Below are 19,210 nucleotides of genomic sequence, written 5' to 3' on the forward strand. Positions count from 1 at the left end.
AATATTTCCCCACCGCTGGAACTGTGCGAACTCGCGTATCGATGCTGATAACCGCACCCGTTCCGAACATATCTAACACAACTAGTATGTGTAGTATTGGAATATGTAGATAATTCAATATGTACGTCAGTTGTAAGAAAATTCCCGACGAATCTTTATCGGCATCAACGATCGGCGGTTCTAATAAAATGTCAACTATAAAATTCAATATGCTCCTGTCGTATCTAAATATGCACTGTTCTTCTGGCGACAATTCTGATTTACAGGCTACGTTGTATGGTTGTTTATAACCAATCCCTCCTAAGAAGTGCGTGTCCATATCGTCGAGACTGTAACACACGTATCTCGAGTCGAAATAGTTTTGGACTAATGTTTTGACAAACCATTGCGTGAATGATACATTCGTCGATGTGTAAAACGAATACAAAACTCCTCGTCTGTTTAAATCTGGTTCGTGTTTAAATTTCGACATAATTGTATAGATGATTACAACAAAATAAATGTTATTATGTTGTTGTGAGCATCAATGATGTTAAAAAATCGAAGGAGTTCGACTTTTAAGGAACAATGGCTGTGGAGGTTGCCCTCCGTGCCTCTCCAATAATATATATATATTATATACCGGCAATGTGGTCCTCCACAGTATATTGAAAGATAGCGTAGGATTGCTAAAAACTCGTTAAACGATAGATTTCTTCTACACTTTTGAGTATCGTCGTTTAAAGTAATATACGTGTTTAAGTAAAACGTTATATTTTAATACATTTACAGTTATTAACAATCTTTTTAAACCATTTTTAAGCTGTGTTTGTAGAAATGCGATGTGCAAAGATGTCCATATTTATCGCACAATGTCTCCTCATCGCCGTATTATTCACAAATGTACATGTGACGACAGGTTGGATATTCGGCGATCCTAGACCGATCGTACCTGTCACGACTACAACAACAACGACACCACGCCCTACGACTACAACTACACCGATCATACCCACCACGACTACAACAGCCATACCCACCACGACTAGACGTACAACTACAACGTCTCCACCACCAACCGCACCGTATATAGACTTAGCGAGTTCGTGTGGAACATCGTGTGAACGCGGGACCGGTTCTTCAGATCCAGATATTGATGGAGGACACGTGTTGCATTACGCTAACGGGGGTACGAATTGTGTATATCTGGGCATTAACGATTATCGCAATACATCGTCTAGAAAGGGGTCTGAATTCAACACAAATAGTGATCCTCAAATGAACAATTTATTGATGTCGTTTTTCTCCATGAAACGCCTCCATGTGACTACTATATCTGGCAATACTAGACTGTACACTGCAAGACCGACGAGCGCATACAGACCCATCTTAATACCGACTGGCCCAGTCAGATATTGTCATCAAACTAGTTATGCTGGTAGAAAATTTAAAGCCGTATCCGTATACTATAAATCGCGATTACCAAATGCGATACCTTGCGCATATCGAAAACCATCATGTTTTACCAATACTATGCCACTTAGAGCCTGTCGAGTGTAAATAAAAACTATCATCATCTTTATATCATGTGTTTTATTGTTATATACTAGATATTATATACAGCAAATATAGCGATACGAGCATAATAGACAATTCATACGAGTGTGTTGTCGATGAAGATATCGCTGGGTTTGCAGGATTCCAAGGCCATAAGTTCCACGCATCATTCGTGGATGTAGTTGCCGACTGTGTGGTAACTAACCAAGAATCATCGTCATCATCATCACCTCCACCAATTACTAGTGTACGTTTAGTCGTTGTACTGGGACTCGTAGATGGGGAGTTTGTAGATGGAGAGTTTGTAGATGGAGAGTTTGTAGATGGTGATCTCGTAGATGCAGTTGTAGGTATCGGAGTCTTATCTAGTTTTCGTAAAGTTAAAGGGTCATAATCGGTGTCACCAACAGGATTGCACGCATCCAATTCTCTCACGAGTCTACCGTTGCTAGCGTAATTGTCGTACCTAGACACATTTGGTGTCAACATGATTATATCATTAGGTGAATATATAGCATTAAAGGTCGATTCAGTTTTAAACCTTTTGCAAAGTTTAAAACTTATAATTTCTTTAACCTTTAACACTTGTCGAAATTCACCATATTCGTCTGCCCCAAAATCTTCGTATGGTACACCATTCTGTTTCAAAGCTGTTCGTCTACCTAAACTCGCCACATATGTTATTATAACATTTCCTAATTCTGTGTCGTATCCGATGTCTAAAATTTCGCTCGATATCAAAGTTTCTACAAAGCATCTATATCTACCGGTTGGTGATATAACAACAAAACTTGGTTTTGATGCATATTGTCTTTGACAAGTCGGTGCACAATAACCAATTGGTTGTATGATTAATTGCGTATCTCTACCCTTCGAATATAATATCGGTTTAACACCATGGTCTATATAGAAGTATGTATTAGCACAGGTTTTACGAATTGGATTTAGGGACGATGATGCATCCTCAGGTCGAATCCTACACGTGTCCATCATGGTCGATGGTATGTCTGGACATTCTGTCAACATGTATTCTCTGATACGTTCGTGGTCGATCAGTGCGATATGACCGTTCGAATCGCAAACTAAAATATTTGGCGCCTGTATAGTACCATCTTGTGTATTGTAACGTGTAACCGATCCATTTAAGAACACAGATGTGTGCGCATTTGTATCAAGGCTTGGTAAGTAATAGCATCTATCGTTAAAGTACGATCTGTGATTACAATATTGGTTATTTTGTATATTTTGAACTTCGATCCAATCGTAGTTCTTTATCGAACACATGCACATCATAATTGCACCAGTGTCACCAATTATGTACAGCAGCATTAACGGTATCGACATAACACTCCTCATTATGAACGATACGTGAAGAGATTTTTTAGTGGAGATGGTGTGTTGTGAACATATAATAATAAATATGCATGTATCACGAAAATAAACATTTAGTTAATATAACATATATATAGCGTTCATATATAATATCATTAAAGATATACATTGAATATATACATCCATGGTTAACGTATTGGATGAACTTGGAGATAATATATCTGCTAGTCTCCACGGCCAGTCTGTCCAAGTCCAATCAGAGTTGGTTGCGTTGCTAGGAGTATCCTCACGAATCAGCAACCAATCCTTTTCTGTAGTAGCATCGCCCTCAGTTGCATTAGTAACGGTAGGTGGTCTACTTGTAGTCGTGGTCGTGGTCGTAGATGTAGTGCGTTTAGTAGTCGTGGCCGTGGTCGTAGGTGTAGTGCGTTTAGTAGTCGTGGCCGTGGTCGTAGTTGTAGTGCGTTTAGTAGTTGTAGGTTGTGGGTCAGGCACCGGTGTTGGCTGTGGGGTTGGCTGTGGCGTTGGCTGTGGGGTCGGCTGTGGGGTTGGCTGTGGGGTCGGCTGTGGGGTTGGCGGTGATGGAATTTTAGTCGTTGTAGTCGTACGTCTGGTCGATGTAGTGGGAGGAGGACCATTCCACTGAAATGGTATCCCACCAGTCGCCGGCGGTAGTTCCTCATAAGAACGATGAATCGTTTCTACACGGTGCCGCTTGCAATAAGCGTATGCTCCTAGACTTTTAAGCATAACTCGAGGACGCCCATACACCATTGTTCCATATTGTTTACCGCCATTCTTTATAATCGCTTGTTTTCCTAACGACGAAATATATTTAAGTATAACGTCACCAACTTCCAACATTCCTTGAAGATCGAATACTTCACTCTCGAAATTAGTTTCGACAATACACCAACTGCCACCAAAATCCGATATTATCACAAATCCAGGGTTTGGAGTCACTTCTCCCGGAGCTGCACAAAGCGTGGCACAAAATCCTATATATGACATGGCATACGTAGCGTCTTGAACAGTCTTGTATATTACAAAGTTTGAGGGATGACTGGGGATAAATTTTACATTGTTACAAGTTCTTATAAGACGGCCGGATAAGGATTCAATATCGTTGGGATTATATAAACATGGCGTCTGAGCTCTTCTCAGCATATCTGGACAATCGGTTAACGTATATCTGCTCCAATACTCCGGGTGTAGTAACGCCGGTCTCCCATTACTATCGCAAATTAAGTTAGTAACTTTACTAGACACATTATGATTGTATATCGAGTCGCCTGTATATACTAAAGATTGGCGATGATCGTACATATTTATCGGTAAGTAATAACATCGGCTGTTAAAAGATACGAATCCTCTACAGTATTTCCGGTTGTTATTATTATCCACAACTACCCATTCGTAGGCGCTTCGTGAACACATGCATTTCATGACAGCACCGACTGGCGCGATCAAAAATACCATTAACCAGAATTCACGCATTGTGGTGTAGCAATTTTTTTATATATAACAACTAAAATTGTTACAAAGTTTGGTGTAGTTATATACAAAATAATAATACACAAATATACAAATCTATGTTGTAAAAAAGTCAACATAAGGTAAAATCGACCCTTTAGTATGTGCAGTTTTCCAATCCAAACATGTATCGCAGATACAGAATCGTTAATATAACATATATATAGCATTCATATATAATAGCATTAAAGATATACAATGAATATATGCGTCCATGGTTAACGTATTGGATGAACTTGGAGATAATACATCTGCTAGTTTCCACGGCCAGTCTGTCCAAGACCAATCAGAGTCGGTTCCATTGCTAGGAGTATCTGCGCGAACCATCATCCAATCTGTTTCTGTAGTCGCAGCGTTCCCAGTTGCATTAGTAACGGTAGGCGGTCTACTTGTAGTCGTAGTCGTTGTAGTTGTAGTTGTATTAGGTCGTAGTGTAGGGAATAGTGTGGGGAATAGTGTAGGGGACGGCGTAGGGGACTGCGTAGGGGACTGTGTAGGGAATGGTGTCGGTTGTGGAATTCTAGTCGTACGTCTGGTCGATGTAGTGGGAGGAGGGCCGCCACTCCGAAATGGATACCCACCCGTCGGCGGCGGTAGTTGGTCATAAGCACGATGAATCGTTTCTACACGGTATCGATTGCAATAAGCGAATGCTCCTAAACTTTTAAGCATAATTCGAGGACGACCATACACCCTTGTTCCATACGGTTTACCACCATCCTTTATAATCGCTTGTTTTCCTAACGACGAAATATGGTTAAGTATAGCGTCACCAAGTTCCTTAATTCCTTGAAGATCGAATACTTCACTCTCGAACTTAGTTTCGGCTATACACCAACTGCCACCAAAATCCGATATTACTATAAATCCAGGGTTTGGAGTCACTTGTCCCGGAGTCGCACATGTCGTGGCACAATATCCTATATGTGTCACGGTATACTTAGCGTCTTGAACAGTGTTGTATAATATATAATCTGATGGGGGTCTGGGGTTAAATTGTACATTACTACAAGTTATTATAAGACGTCTGGCTACGGACGCGATATCGTTGGGATTGTATACACATTGTGATCTAACTCGTTTCAGCATATCTGGACAATCGGTTAACGTATAACTGCTCCAATACTTCGGGTGTATTAACGCCGGCATCCCATTACTGTCGCAAATTAAGTTAGTAACTACACTAGACTCTGTAAAATTGTATTTTATACTGTATATCGAGTCGCCTGTATAAACTATAGATTTACGATTATCGAATATATCTGTCGGTAAGTAGTAACATCGGCTGTTAAAAGATACGGGTCCTATACAATATCTCCGGTTATTATTATTATGCATACCTATCCAATCGTGGGCGCTTCGTGGACACATACATTTCATAACAGCGCCGACTGGCGCGATCAAAAATACCATTAACCAGAGTTCACGCATTGTGGTGTAGCAATTTTTTTATATACAACAACTAAAAAATTGTTACAAAGTTTGGTGTAGTTATATACAATAATAATACACAAATATACAAATCTATGTTGTAAAAACGTCAACAGAAGGTAAAACCGATCCTTTATTCTGTGCAGCTTTCCACTCCAAACATATATCGCAGATACAGTTTTTGTGCTCAAGTTCTTCTTCGGGTGTGATGGTACAAAACTGCGAACACTTGCATTCTAACCACTCTGTCTTGGTAGCACCACAAATTATATAAGCAGTGGGTCGGTAAGACATCGTTCTCAGTCTTTCTATCCACTCGTGTTTTTTAAGAATATTCTCCTTTTTATAATGTGCACAACCACAAAAATCCCAAGCTCCTCTACAATATCCACACACCATCAAATCGTCATCATTCGACGCATACCGCTCATTCGACATGGTGTAACTACAAAATTGGAGGGCAGTTCTTGGCAGTATATAATATATATATATTATTGGAGAGGCACGGAGGGCGGCCCTCCACAGATCATATCACTAAACCTCGAACTCCTTCGATTTTTAAGAAGTGGGATTTCCCCGGTGCTAGAACACGTTCGATTCTTTAGCTGCGGAGTTGCCCTCCGTGCCTCTCCAATAATATATATATATTATATATCGCAGCTTACTGTCCTCCGGAGGTAGCGATGAATATACGGTCATCTATGTAACACTCCCCATTTGAGAAACTGAGATGTGGTCTTATGTGTGAATTCTGCAATAAAGCTTGTTATATTTATTTGAGGCGTCTGGTATGAAGATATTTTGGTGCCGACACGAGTTTAAGATACTAGTGTAGTGTAGTATTTTTAAGACGTAAACATCGACATCATGTTCACAGCGATCATCATTCTAACGACGTGCCTTGTCACCGATATAGTGCGGGCTGCCGACCCATACATCGACCTATCTAGGACCTGTGGGTATTCGTGTAGTACCAGTACCGGATCGAGACATATGAAAAAGGATAACGGTTATGTGCTACGAAACAGCGATGGTGTGGCGAAGTGCTTATTCATCCTACCAGATAAGATCGCTACCTCGCTAGCTACCGGACCGGACTGGAGAATTTACGAATCTAAAGGTGATGAACGAATTAATAACTTACTGATATCGTTTTTCTCCATGAACAAACGGAGCGTCACATTCTCATCGAATGGTACGTACATACACACTCGGTCGCCGGGGAATCTATACCATCCGATAGTGTCGCCGAATTTTAGAGTCAACTATTGTTATACCATCAAAACTACAGCGAGTCGTTTCTACGGATTCCCGGTGTATTATTACTCGAAACAACCAAACGTTATACCCTGCAACCACGATACGCCGTACTGCTTTGGGGATAAAATACCTCCTACAAATTGTAAATGGTGAATGGTGACAAACAACACGAGAGTACCCAAACTACATACAAAAACAGACAAGAAGTGCTTTTTCTGATGGATTTTTTATAAGTTTATGATTCACTGTGGAGGCTACCATTGCCGGTATATAATATATATATATTATTGGAGAGGCACGGAGGACGGCCCTCCACAGACACCGTCACTAAAGCTCGAACTCCTTCGTTTTTTTAGGATATATATGTAATGGTTTGCTTAATGTACCTTCGTTTCCCACAAATAAAAAATATACAGTAACACTTTGGTAACACTTTTATTTTTGCAATTACATGTTATGATGGTGTATTAAATATATTTACAAATATATACAGCACAACTTTCACATAAATTCATGATACATATATATAGCGAACATTGTGTATAAATATATAAACGCAATGGTGTGGCTTGCAGAACTAACTGGTGAATGTGTAGTCAGATCCCATGGCCAACGACCCCATCTATCAAACATGATATTACGAGATAATGGTGGTTGTGTAATTACCCAATAAATATCATCTGCATTCTGTTCATCGGCCAAATTGCCTCCTAGCACCAACACCAATTCGGGCCGTTTGGTAACACGCTGTGTGGTAGCCTTCTCGTATGTGTTGTTAACAACGTGTGCTGGTCGCCGTGTAGTAGTAGTAGTAGTAGTAGTCGTAGTAATATTGGTCCTCGTGACAGTCGATGGTTTAGATGTTGTGCTAGTAGTAGTAGTAGCAGCAGCAGTGCTTGTGGATGTAGTAGTAGTAGTTGTAGTAGTATTAGGTTGTATAATGATGGGTGCTATGCCAGAAAATTGGCGTAAAGTGTAAGGGTCGTACATTTTGAAATTTATAGGATTACATGCATCAGAATCTCTAACTAATCGACCGTTACTAGAGTAACTAGAACCGCTCGATTTGTGAGTAAACTTAAGCATCAATCCTCTAGTCGATGATATAGCGTTATGTGTAGTCTCAATCTTAAACCGCTCACATAAAGAAAACGAATGTTGTTCTTTCACATTGTATGGTGTACGAGGACGCCCGTATACGTCGGACCCGAAATCTTCGTAATTGCGACCGTACTGCTTCAATCTAGGCGTCCGATCAATACTATTTACGTACGTGATTATAGTGTTACCCAATTCGATTTCGCCATTTATATCATACATATCTTCCTCAAAAGGTGTCTCTATAAAGCATCTGTAGCGGCTAGTGTTTGACACAACTACAAAGCCGCGTACAGACGGATCGTCTATTGCATCTTCACAACTCGCACTACAATATCCAATTGACTGCACAAAGAAACTAGGGTCCTCGTGTGTAATTTCTAACGTGCGAGGCTTGAAGTAAGATGGGTAAAATTCCACGTTGGGACACGAGCGACTCACACGGGCCGCAAGGTCTTCTTCCTTGTCTGGATCGAATTTGCACTCTGCACTTACATTTTTGGGCATATCTGGACAATCCGTCACGATGTAACCGTTGAGATTTTCGTGATTGATTAAAGTTGGACGACCATTGGAATCGCATACCGCGATAGCACTGTATTGACCGCCTTTCTTAACGACGACTCCTTTAAATAAAATCGATGCTCTATCATCCAATATGCTCTTCGGTAAATAATAGCATCTATCTACGTAAGTTGTCGAATTTGTGCAGTAACGCTTATTCAACTCGTTCTGGTAGTCCACCCAATCGTATTCCCTCTTGGAACAGAAGCATCTCATTGCGCAGTCACCGTGTCCAAATGCGACCACTATCGCTATCAGCGATAAGTATACCCCATACATTATGTCTACAGATGTGTATAAGATTTTAGCAAACGATAGTGAAATTTTACGATAAATATACAATTTTAAATAGTATCAAAAAGAAATATTTATAAAAAACAATATAACCAAATAGTAACAATCGACGCGATATAACAAAACGAACACGTTCAATCTATTTTATACAGGTTATACAAGTGGTACAGACGCGCGATCACAATGTCTAAACCTCAATCAAAGACAGATCTACGAAAAAGTTCCAGCTCGGAAAGAAGAATCAGCAAGAGAATTGAACGTGCCAGCTCGCATTTCAATTCTAGCAACGCTTCTTGCTCGAAATCCGACCTGCACACATGTCACAAAATTGACTACCACTTTAAGTCTTTCATAAAGTCTTATGACGATTCGGTATATAATGAATGTGTTATGAAATCCGGATTTGTGAAATCTCCTGTTAGTTATAAGTTGCTAACTAGCAATAGGGAAATTTGTGACGCCTTAGGTTTAACCGGAGTATACAGAACAGACGCCGTAGAGGAGAACACGAATACACCGGTTATTGCAATTCTGTGTCGACAAGGGAAAGAGATAGATGCAGCAAAAGCGTTTGCCGATCACCGATTCAAGCACGAACTGACGCCTTCAGAAAGCTTTAATTATGCAAGTAGGTGCATCATACTCCCAAGAGGCGCCCTCGACGACACAGCGAGACCAACTGGTAGACCAACATATGGATAAACCACCTGTTAAGGTTATTCTACACCCGCATAAAGCGTATGTGGGTGTAGGACATACCGCCAATTCTATGCGTACACCAATTGTTGATTATACCGACGCAAATTTTAGATCCATGGATACGCCGTTATTAAGGTGGTGTATGTACGAATACTACGTACCGAAAGAAGTGACCGAAGATATATTTTGGATGAGTGTTGCCAATGTAATGAACTTTTGTCATAGATTTATTTTCAAACAGAGTATCATAGATACCCCTTATACATTCATTATGCCCAAGGATAATCTCAGTTCGTCGATGAGGAGTGCCAGCAAGGATCCCAGAAAGAAACCTAGCATATGCGATCAAGCTATAGAGTCGCTTAAGTTCCAATTACCTATCACAGCAAATACTGTATTGAACAATCCCAGACAGAAACAAATCGTCGATGCCAAGGAATTGGTGTATGATACGTCCCTGTTGAATTTTTTACACGATATTCACGACATAACATGTGTGAATCCCTTCATTTTTTGCGGGGAGATTGCGGATGTATTGATGACGTACTACACTAAATTTCCAGACTATGATGGTAGTTACCCAATATTTTCCAACCCGTCGTTTATCAATTTCTTATTGGACCGATTGGAGTTGTGGAACAAGTACCGATCGATAAGTGTAAGCGTTGACATACACGACACCTTCCAAAAATGTTTGGGACCATACAACAATAGGTTCAAGCCTGGCAAGACTAGGTGTTTCATATGTCGGAATTGTTACGATGCTACCAATTTCTACGTTGCGGAAGCGTATAATTACACTGATGAATTTCGAACGGATATCACTTACACCTGCAGCGAGAAGAGCGTACACCATTGGGTCATACCCATGGTGATGCTAAATCATGAATCTCGCATGATCTATGCAGAGTTAAAGATTCGCAAGTGCAGTACCACAACCAAAACCATAACCATGTATATTGCCGAAAACAATGATCTCGCCAAATGTACAATGTCGATGTTAGTAGACGGAGACTTTGTCAAAAAAAACGATACATCTCAGGATAATAATTATCGCTGTGAACAATTTACAATCGCCGAAGCCTGTGTTGGATGTTATCCCATCATGAAGAATGTCAAAGCGGAAGTCTGTGATGACGATGATGAATATATAGATGACGATGATGATTACGACGATAACAATTTTGTGTAATATAAAACGATAAAAACCTCTAGAAACTGTATATAATGATTTATATAATATCACATCATATGTTTTTACATACATGAATAAAAAAATGAATTTATACCTTTTGGCATAATTTTTACTTCTAGCAATGCGAATAAACCAACGACACATAATGATAATGGAAATGCTAATATCGATAGTAATATGATATTACCGGGTGGTATGAAATTTACGATGTCATCAATATGTCCTTTCATGACTATCGAATAATGTATACAATATGCAAATAAAAACGCCCATATCAAACAACATGGTAGAAAACTTTGTAACAGTATAACTTGAAAGAAACTATCATAGTCCGCATCCTCGTACCCCATGTCTGGAAATAATACGGCCTCGTCGAATAAACTGTATAATATCACAGCCACCACAAATACACCAGTCTGAGTCCTCTTAATAAACGCTTCCAAATTTCCAGCACTGTGCGATAACTCGTTCATGCTAACTTCTTTATGTACGAATGCAAGTTTTTGGTCGAAGAAATGAGTACAGACTGCCAGGTATAGGAAAATTGATCTGGTGGTATATGTAGTCATCACCATAAACTGAGCCATTGTGAACTTGAAGTCTTTATCTATGTTGGTACTGGATGTGACGATGATGAACACCATGCTCACGAGCACGTTTATTATGAAAATTAAATTCGCCCAATTCATGAGGTGGGCGAAGAATCTCCAACACTGCTGTCTCTTAAACGATCTGATTATGAAGAATATTATCACAAAAAAGTCATACATGAATAAAACCATTCCGGATAGCAAATTCACTACATCTTTAGGGCGCCAACACGCTCTATTTTGGTAAACCATCTTTGGGCCACCTCGCCTATTAAACGAATTCTAGCGGAATTGTTAGCATTGACACAATTATTGTGATCGAGCATTAATAGTTCGAATTGATTAAATTTAACCCATAGAATAAGCATATTGGCCCAGCAGCAATCGTTTTGGATTTTACTTTTTGCATTAGAACCCGGACCTATAGCCGGATTCAGATTGACCCAATGTTCGGGTTTAACACCGTATTTGACATACAATGCATATTGGTATAATCCGCGAACAGTATCGTTAGTCATCTTATGTATTTTCGGTATTATCGTGTATTCGCAGTCGGTTATTATCTCATGCTGTAACGAACATACCGTATCCGATAGAGAGGGAATTATTCGTTTCTCCATGAACTGGTGTGGAATAACGAACGTGTTTGATGATTTAGACTTAACTGGGTATTGCACGCATTCACCGGGTATCATATGCTTTATAGAGCAGTGTATTGCGTTAACTTGTGGACATTTATTCGCCTTCATATCAGTTAGCTGATTCTGCCACCATCTACTAGCGAACGAACATATTATATTCTTGTGATATTTATCATCGGCTTCGATACGCATACCGTGCAAGACAACCATCATCGATCCCTCGCATATTGGTTGCCGCTTAACAGCTGGATCGATTTGATTATACAAATCTACAACATCATAATAATCATCGTCATCATCATCGACATCACCATCGTAACTATCGTCTGTATCGGATCCGTAGTCTATGCCCGTCTTCACTTCAGTTTCATCTCCAATTCCATCTTCGACGGTATCGCCTGCATAATTAGAACCATCGATATTGATATATCCGCAATCCATTTCATTCGAAGCCATGTCGTCTTTGTACGATCCGGAACACGTGATGTACCATATAAATGATGAAAAATATGTAGACTTATTAGACAATATCGTCAGATTGATTGTATTGGGTGAGATTTGTAAACTGGACATCAAAGCTCCAAACATAGTTCTGAATGCCAGACATCGTGTTTGGAGATTCATTGTTAATGCGAAATATTTTGTGTCCTGTTATCCGTATAAAACTCAGACCGATCTGGATAAAGTGCTTATGAGAAAATGCAATGTGGAACCGTGTAGATACGATCCCAAGATAGAATCGGTGATCTCTGCTGGCACGTACACCGGTATAACATCATTCACCGCCCTAAAGAGACGCGTGTATGATAAATATGAACCACTGTTATACGAATCCATCATGACTAACGTAAAGTCACAATTACCAATATGCTCACAATACATCGAAGCGACACTTAAATATATGGAACCAAAGGACGACGGCTACATAAAACCCCACGACTTTACAGTGGTGTGTCTGTACCTCATGATGAATGGTAAACTCACCTTCTCCAATCAAGTGGTGGGATCGTACATATCGGGAGCATTTAACTTTCTAGAATACCTGTACTCGCAACTACACAAGATTGCGCACTTTAAATACAAATGCTTACAACGTAATGTGGTCGTGTTTGAGGATAGTCCATGTGACAGATGGTGAAATAAACACATTTAAAATGACTTTGTGTATAACTTTGAAAACTGTATCGGTGCATTGGTGTGACGTGTTTATAAAAAAACGAACACGTTGCATAAATCCATCGAGAATTTACTATATATAACTTTGACTCTCGCATTTAACATTCATATTCTGATACGACAATACTACTGAACAATTATGGGTAAAATGCTAAAAGAACGAGGAATCCATAGAGTCAATATACTACTACGCCGCCGTATTCCAAACCTGCGAAATGTGCGTGATATAGAAAAAGAGGAAGAAGATAAATTGGTAGATGCTGCGAAAATTCCACACCCCGCGCTGAGGGCCCAGTACTGTCCAAATATGAGAAGTGTGAGAGCTCCCATGAAAACTCAAAACGTGGATCACATGCGGTTCGGAATAGATGAGTGTATATGGGACGGGTGTGGATCTGGAGAATTGGGAAAATGGATCATAAATGGTAAATTCTTCTTGGATCATGTAGTCAACTCGATACCACTAAAACGTGATTGGTTACACGGACTTTGCCTATGTCGCGAATACGATGAAGGTGATGCTATCGGAAACACATTTTTCAGCCTGAAAGGTGTGATTAGTTTCGATGCCGAGCATCAAGACTATGCATTAAAATTCCTGCGCACGCTGAGGGATAAACTGTGTATGACAAACATGAACTGTACCATAGATCGTCCGGATGACCTAATTGTTGAAGAACCTTGTAGCCTGGATTTCATCAAAAGTAAACTTACAAACCTCACAAGCAGCGACCCTTCTGGTGTGTGTTTTGGTTACGATAAAGATTTGATTCACCCACATATGAGAGCCGCCAAATCAGCTGTTCGCTACGTCACAAAACCGGACTTCTCATTACTCCACGAAATTATCGACCTTAAACCACACTACCTCCAAAAATGGGTGCCGTTCTTCTTCGACATTGTTGAGAGACTAAAAAAACCCAAATATTTCTCAGATCCTATATCGAGAGAGAGATTTGATGAGTTTAGACTCGATCACACTGATGTGATACCACAAAATTTTCTAGATGAAATCCCGGAAGACAGCATTGTGCGCTGTATTTTTAAAACTTGCATCTGTTCCGCAAAATACAACGATGTCATGAAGTGTAAGTTATCACTTAATGGATTGCTCAGCAGAAAGTGTCCAGAAATTATAATTCGTCCACTGAAGCCATCGGAAAAAGGTTATATTAAATGATTCTTAAAGACTACACCTGTTATTATTGCAAAAACATTATATGTCTGTATATCGTTATTATTGACAACATGTATACAAAATAAAAAGTGTTGAATAACTGTGATATTATATTCTTTATTATCGAATGTGGGAAAACATGATAAAGTACAGTATACATTCCAGTAATAATGCTAATCATTGTGAGCATGCTCTTCAACACTACGTCCGTTGTTAGCAGATCTTAGTTGAGCTCGTAATTCGGAAACTACATCCCTGTAAACTTCGTCTCTATAATATGCCGAAATTATAATTTTTAATAAGATGACCGGAACTGTTACTATAACGAACACGAAAGTTATAGCTTCGTCGTAACCCAATAGTCCGTTAATTTCGGCCTGTAAACTTATGGCAAACATTGCCACGGTAACGAGATGGAATATCGCGTGATGGGTGCAGGATCTAAACATGAAAAAATCTAGGATGATGAGTCCCAAAAACAGGCAACTCCCCAGGATGGATGCAAATGATACGTCCCACACTCTGGATACATTATCGCTATCGATAGTGGTGGCTCGACACACGTTCATGATGAATATTATACAGTTGTGAGTCCATATTCCAAACACTAAATTGACGGCTCCGCTATGGTTTAACAGTTTGTGAATATTCTTACGTTGGAAGGGTTTCGCCCAATAAAAAAACTAGTCTTCCAACCCAAATGTCTTTTAGATATGGGCATGTCGTGAACAATTTCTATATCTTCACTGTATGTCCCTTGGTTGATACGCTTGGCATATTTCACATATTGAAACCTCCAGAAAATCACAAATGGTAGACCGGCTGTGGCTATTATACCACTTATGACACACAACGTTATAACCTCTCCTAGACCCAAGTCCAATTTGTATCCCGTTATCATGTCGCAAATCGTATCCACCATAGGCATCAGTTGTAATGTCATTTTTCCTATCAACACTTTCTTGGTGTATCGTTTTCGTGTTGTGCTATACGCACACAAACATGCTATGATGTATATCAAGTTTATGAATTGCATAATGAACACCCATGCTGAGTAAATACGCGTTTTATAATACAGATCTTCCATGTTAACACTATTTACCCAACGTTATGCTCTCTATTCGAGAAAATGTTAAATGTCTATTCCTTTGGAAAATTGTATCGCGACCCTCCGGTTGAAATGCTTCAGCTATAACATTTACATAATCTGGTTTAATAATTAAATAATCTTCATTGTGTAAACGGAATTTCACGTAGGCTGTGTAGTATTGTAGATCGTAACCAAGTAATGGCTTGAAGTTATCTCGCGGACTCAAATCGTCAGTCAAGATACAGTCGATGTAATGATCCACGGTGTCAAATTTGCAGGTTATTGAAGAGCTATCGACTCCTACAATTTTTATATTAATATCTGGATACCTCATTTTTAATGATTTAACCTTAAACTTGTATTGGTTATAATCATTAGTGACGATTACAGCGTGCGTAGTCATGGCTATCATAGACTATACGTATACACTAAAATGTCCTCAAGACTTATGGAAATCGTGCTCGGATACCTTCCGTCGTATAGATGGGTATGGTTACGATCAGATGGAATATATGAATAAATGTACAAATTTCGTGTCCGAATTTATACAATCCATTTGTAACCAGGGATCGAATGGTGAATCTGAGCCTATAGCGACAAGTCGAGAACCGATATTATGCACAAATTGTGTAGATAAAGGAAAAATTGTACAAGGGGAGTATGGAGTATTGTTTGGTAAACGCGAACGGTACGCCGCGGATCTTCTGGTGGACTATCGCAAGTTATACAGATGGTTATCTCAACCATTTAATCATCAACCTTACATCTACGACTATCGTGTATCCATAGGAGATTCTATCGCTAGAGTACGCATTGAAACTAACTTACGTATAAGAAAACCAGATGATGATTCGGATGTGCATCCCGGCGACATCTTGGAAACGTTATTGATACAATGTCCGGCTAAACTATGGTTCTCAAAAAATAATAGCTCAGGTACTTTTGAGACAAAAATATTATTAATAGAACCAGACTGTGTAAATCATCGATTGTCGAACGAACGTTATATTTACGAATCTACAACTACATTTCGTCAGTTGTTGACGAATTCAAAATGTTCGTAATTATAATACACATCATCCTTATCGCATTAACAAATGTGTGCTTGGCTGAGTATGAACCGGCGACTAACCCTGTAGTGTTCTTAAAACAAGAGCGGGTATATTGTAGATCGAACATCATTCCACAAGCCAAAGGATTTGTTATGGTTAGCGTTTTAAATAAGAACAGGGTACCCATGCGATGCGCATATCTAGTCAACAGAGTGCCTATGAGACAGGGACTCAAACCTTTCGTAGCACACAGCGAACACGAAGAGACTGCTATATTGGCGGCAGGATTGGATTCCAGACTTACAGTCGATGATAAAATGGTTGTTGTGTACAAGTACGCCCCCATGTTATCGCAAGAATATCGATGTGTGGATAGTCCGAACGGATTGGACTTTTATTGTTACAGATTCGACGGTTATGCATACAAGTGTACGGATATTGATAGTCGTGGTTCAAACGTTATGTACGCCATAGAAGTTACCAACAAGGCAGACTGGACGGTTGTTGTGGTACAATCTAAATCTGTGCTAGATGGAGACGACATCACGTTTTCTAGCACCAACATCGAATTGAGTAACAACAGGCTCAACGTGAGAGACAGCTCGTTCTTAGAAATTGTGAGTGTTGGAGAAGGCATTTGTATACAGGAGCAGATATACGATAAAATGTACAAGAGTTATCAGGAATATATCGCTGATGAAAAAGAAGCTGAAGCTATCGATCGCGCATTTAAAGATGCTACGACCAGACACGACTATCTAGGGATCATATTGGCCGCCGTGTCTACAATTTTATTAATCGTCATAATAGTAACGTGTGTCATCATCAGGGCTATAGAATTTAAGTTCCACGCACAAGAATTAGAAGAAGACGATACTCTCGCGAAGGAGCTAAGTAAAGGGAAAAATGAACTAAAACGAATCTTTGGCGGTGATAAAGATGATGACGAGGACGACGAAGATGATGGATATGCTACAGTTGCAAAACGATCTACATTGGGTAGGATAAAGGCTACAGCTAGAAAAATTAAACGTAGAATTAAAACTGGTCGGAAACAGACAGATCCCCCTCGATATGACGATACCCATTATCAATTTGGTCAACTGGATCAAGCGCCCGAACCTCCACCACTACACCGTATACCCACTCAAAAAAATCGGATTCCTGCACAAACTGGCGCCGGAGTTCTTATACAGCTCGATACCGATGATGAATCGGGAGTTTAAAATTAGTGAATGTCAAAAAACTGTTATATATTTTTATTTGTTTTATATAGTCTAATAAATCTACATAATACATACAAATGCCTGTTATATTATCTGTATTACAAACATAGATATAGCATTGGTGAAATGTCGTGTAGATAACAAGTTTCATATAGTATAAAATGACACAAATTGTCTCATAAATGTTCTCAGATATTCTCGGAAGTGTTCTCAGAAAAAAAAACTATATCATCACACAAAATGTTCACAGAACGCAATATGTTGCTAAATTTCCTCGCGATCTCGATTATTACGTTTTCTTAACTTTCTTAAATTTAGCAACCCTTTCTATGGCTCCTGCGCGAGCTTTACTTTCGGCAATTCGTCTATTCTCCTTGTTATTGGGCAGCCTTTTCTTTGGGTTGGCAGCGTCAACTTGCTTTGCGAGTGTACACCGTTTTTTAGTGTTGATGACGAAACTTGTAGGTTCTACTATCTCGTATTTCTCAACATCGCCCAATTCCCTGTGATGTTGTGTCGATTTGAGGAAATATTCCCTATCCATAGGGTAGTCCTGATCGGGGTCCGAATCGGCTTTTCTGATCACATACTTATCCACAAACTGTTGCAGCTTCTTTTGGTAATTTTTATTACTCTTCACCAACTCCCGCTGTTTACCGATAATGTCGTAATATCGTATCGCCTTACTACGCTCATCCTCATCTATTATGCTCAGCATCATATCGCGCGCCTTCTCATCCTTAACATTACTCTTAATCTTCGTTCTTAGTTCATCGGCGTGCTCTAAGTAATCTAACTTCTTATTATTCCACAAAAATGCTGTACGCCAATGAGATAGTGTGCTGATGGACACGCCGGAAAACTTATTTATCTCGTGCACAGTGAAATCCCCATGCATTAGCAAATACGTTAAAAACGTGCACGTAGCATTATCGTATGTGCGCGAAGTCGATGCTCGCCAAGCTATATTATCGATCAGATTAGCTCTATTCATCTCCGGAACGTCATCTTTGTTACAGCTAGGTTGAGAGCCGGCGCCGCCAGCTGTTGGGAACGAAGATGTGTACGCCGCCTTCTGAGGATTTTTGCTCGATCTGTTCTTGTTCATGATAATATTGACCTTATCCATTTGTGAGAGGCATAAGTCGATCGCATCATTGTCTACTTCGTCGGCGTACGAACCATCGAAACCATTGATGTATCCTATGGCCAGCATCATAGCGTTCTCGCAGTCTATGTCGCAGCTGTGCTCATTCATCATCTTTTTGGTTTTTTGGATTTTGGGACACCTGTGACTATTGTGGGCGGTCTTAGCA

General features: G+C 39.7%; 2 protein-coding genes across 2 annotated transcripts in view; one reads left to right on the plus strand and one right to left on the minus strand.

Annotated features, from left to right (window-relative positions):
• Positions 1–19,210, plus strand: part of LOC125661419 (uncharacterized) — a 163,147-nt gene that overhangs the window by 59,408 nt on the left and 84,529 nt on the right. The window lies entirely within an intron of this gene.
• Positions 1,579–3,879, minus strand: LOC130049745 (mucin-2-like). The gene is made up of 2 exons (XM_056147703.1): positions 3,062–3,879; positions 1,579–2,002 (listed from the first exon to the last, which is right to left on the minus strand). Exons 1-2 carry the CDS (start codon positions 3,877–3,879, stop codon positions 1,579–1,581), a joined length of 1,242 nt encoding a protein of 413 aa, XP_056003678.1.

Source organism: Ostrea edulis, chromosome 8, assembly GCF_947568905.1.
Source record: "Ostrea edulis chromosome 8, xbOstEdul1.1, whole genome shotgun sequence".
NCBI classification, from domain to species: Eukaryota; Metazoa; Mollusca; class Bivalvia; order Ostreida; family Ostreidae; genus Ostrea; species Ostrea edulis.

Bases quoted from the DNA above. Each gene is read 5' to 3' on its own strand.
- LOC130049745 (XM_056147703.1), bottom strand. From the start codon at position 3,879: ATGTCATATATAGGATTTTGTGCCACGCTTTGTGCAGCTCCGGGAGAA. The intron at 2,003-3,061 runs GTTAACCATGGA...AAATGTGTCTAG, and splicing joins TCTCCAAGTTCATCCAATAC to GTACGACAATTACGCTAGCA.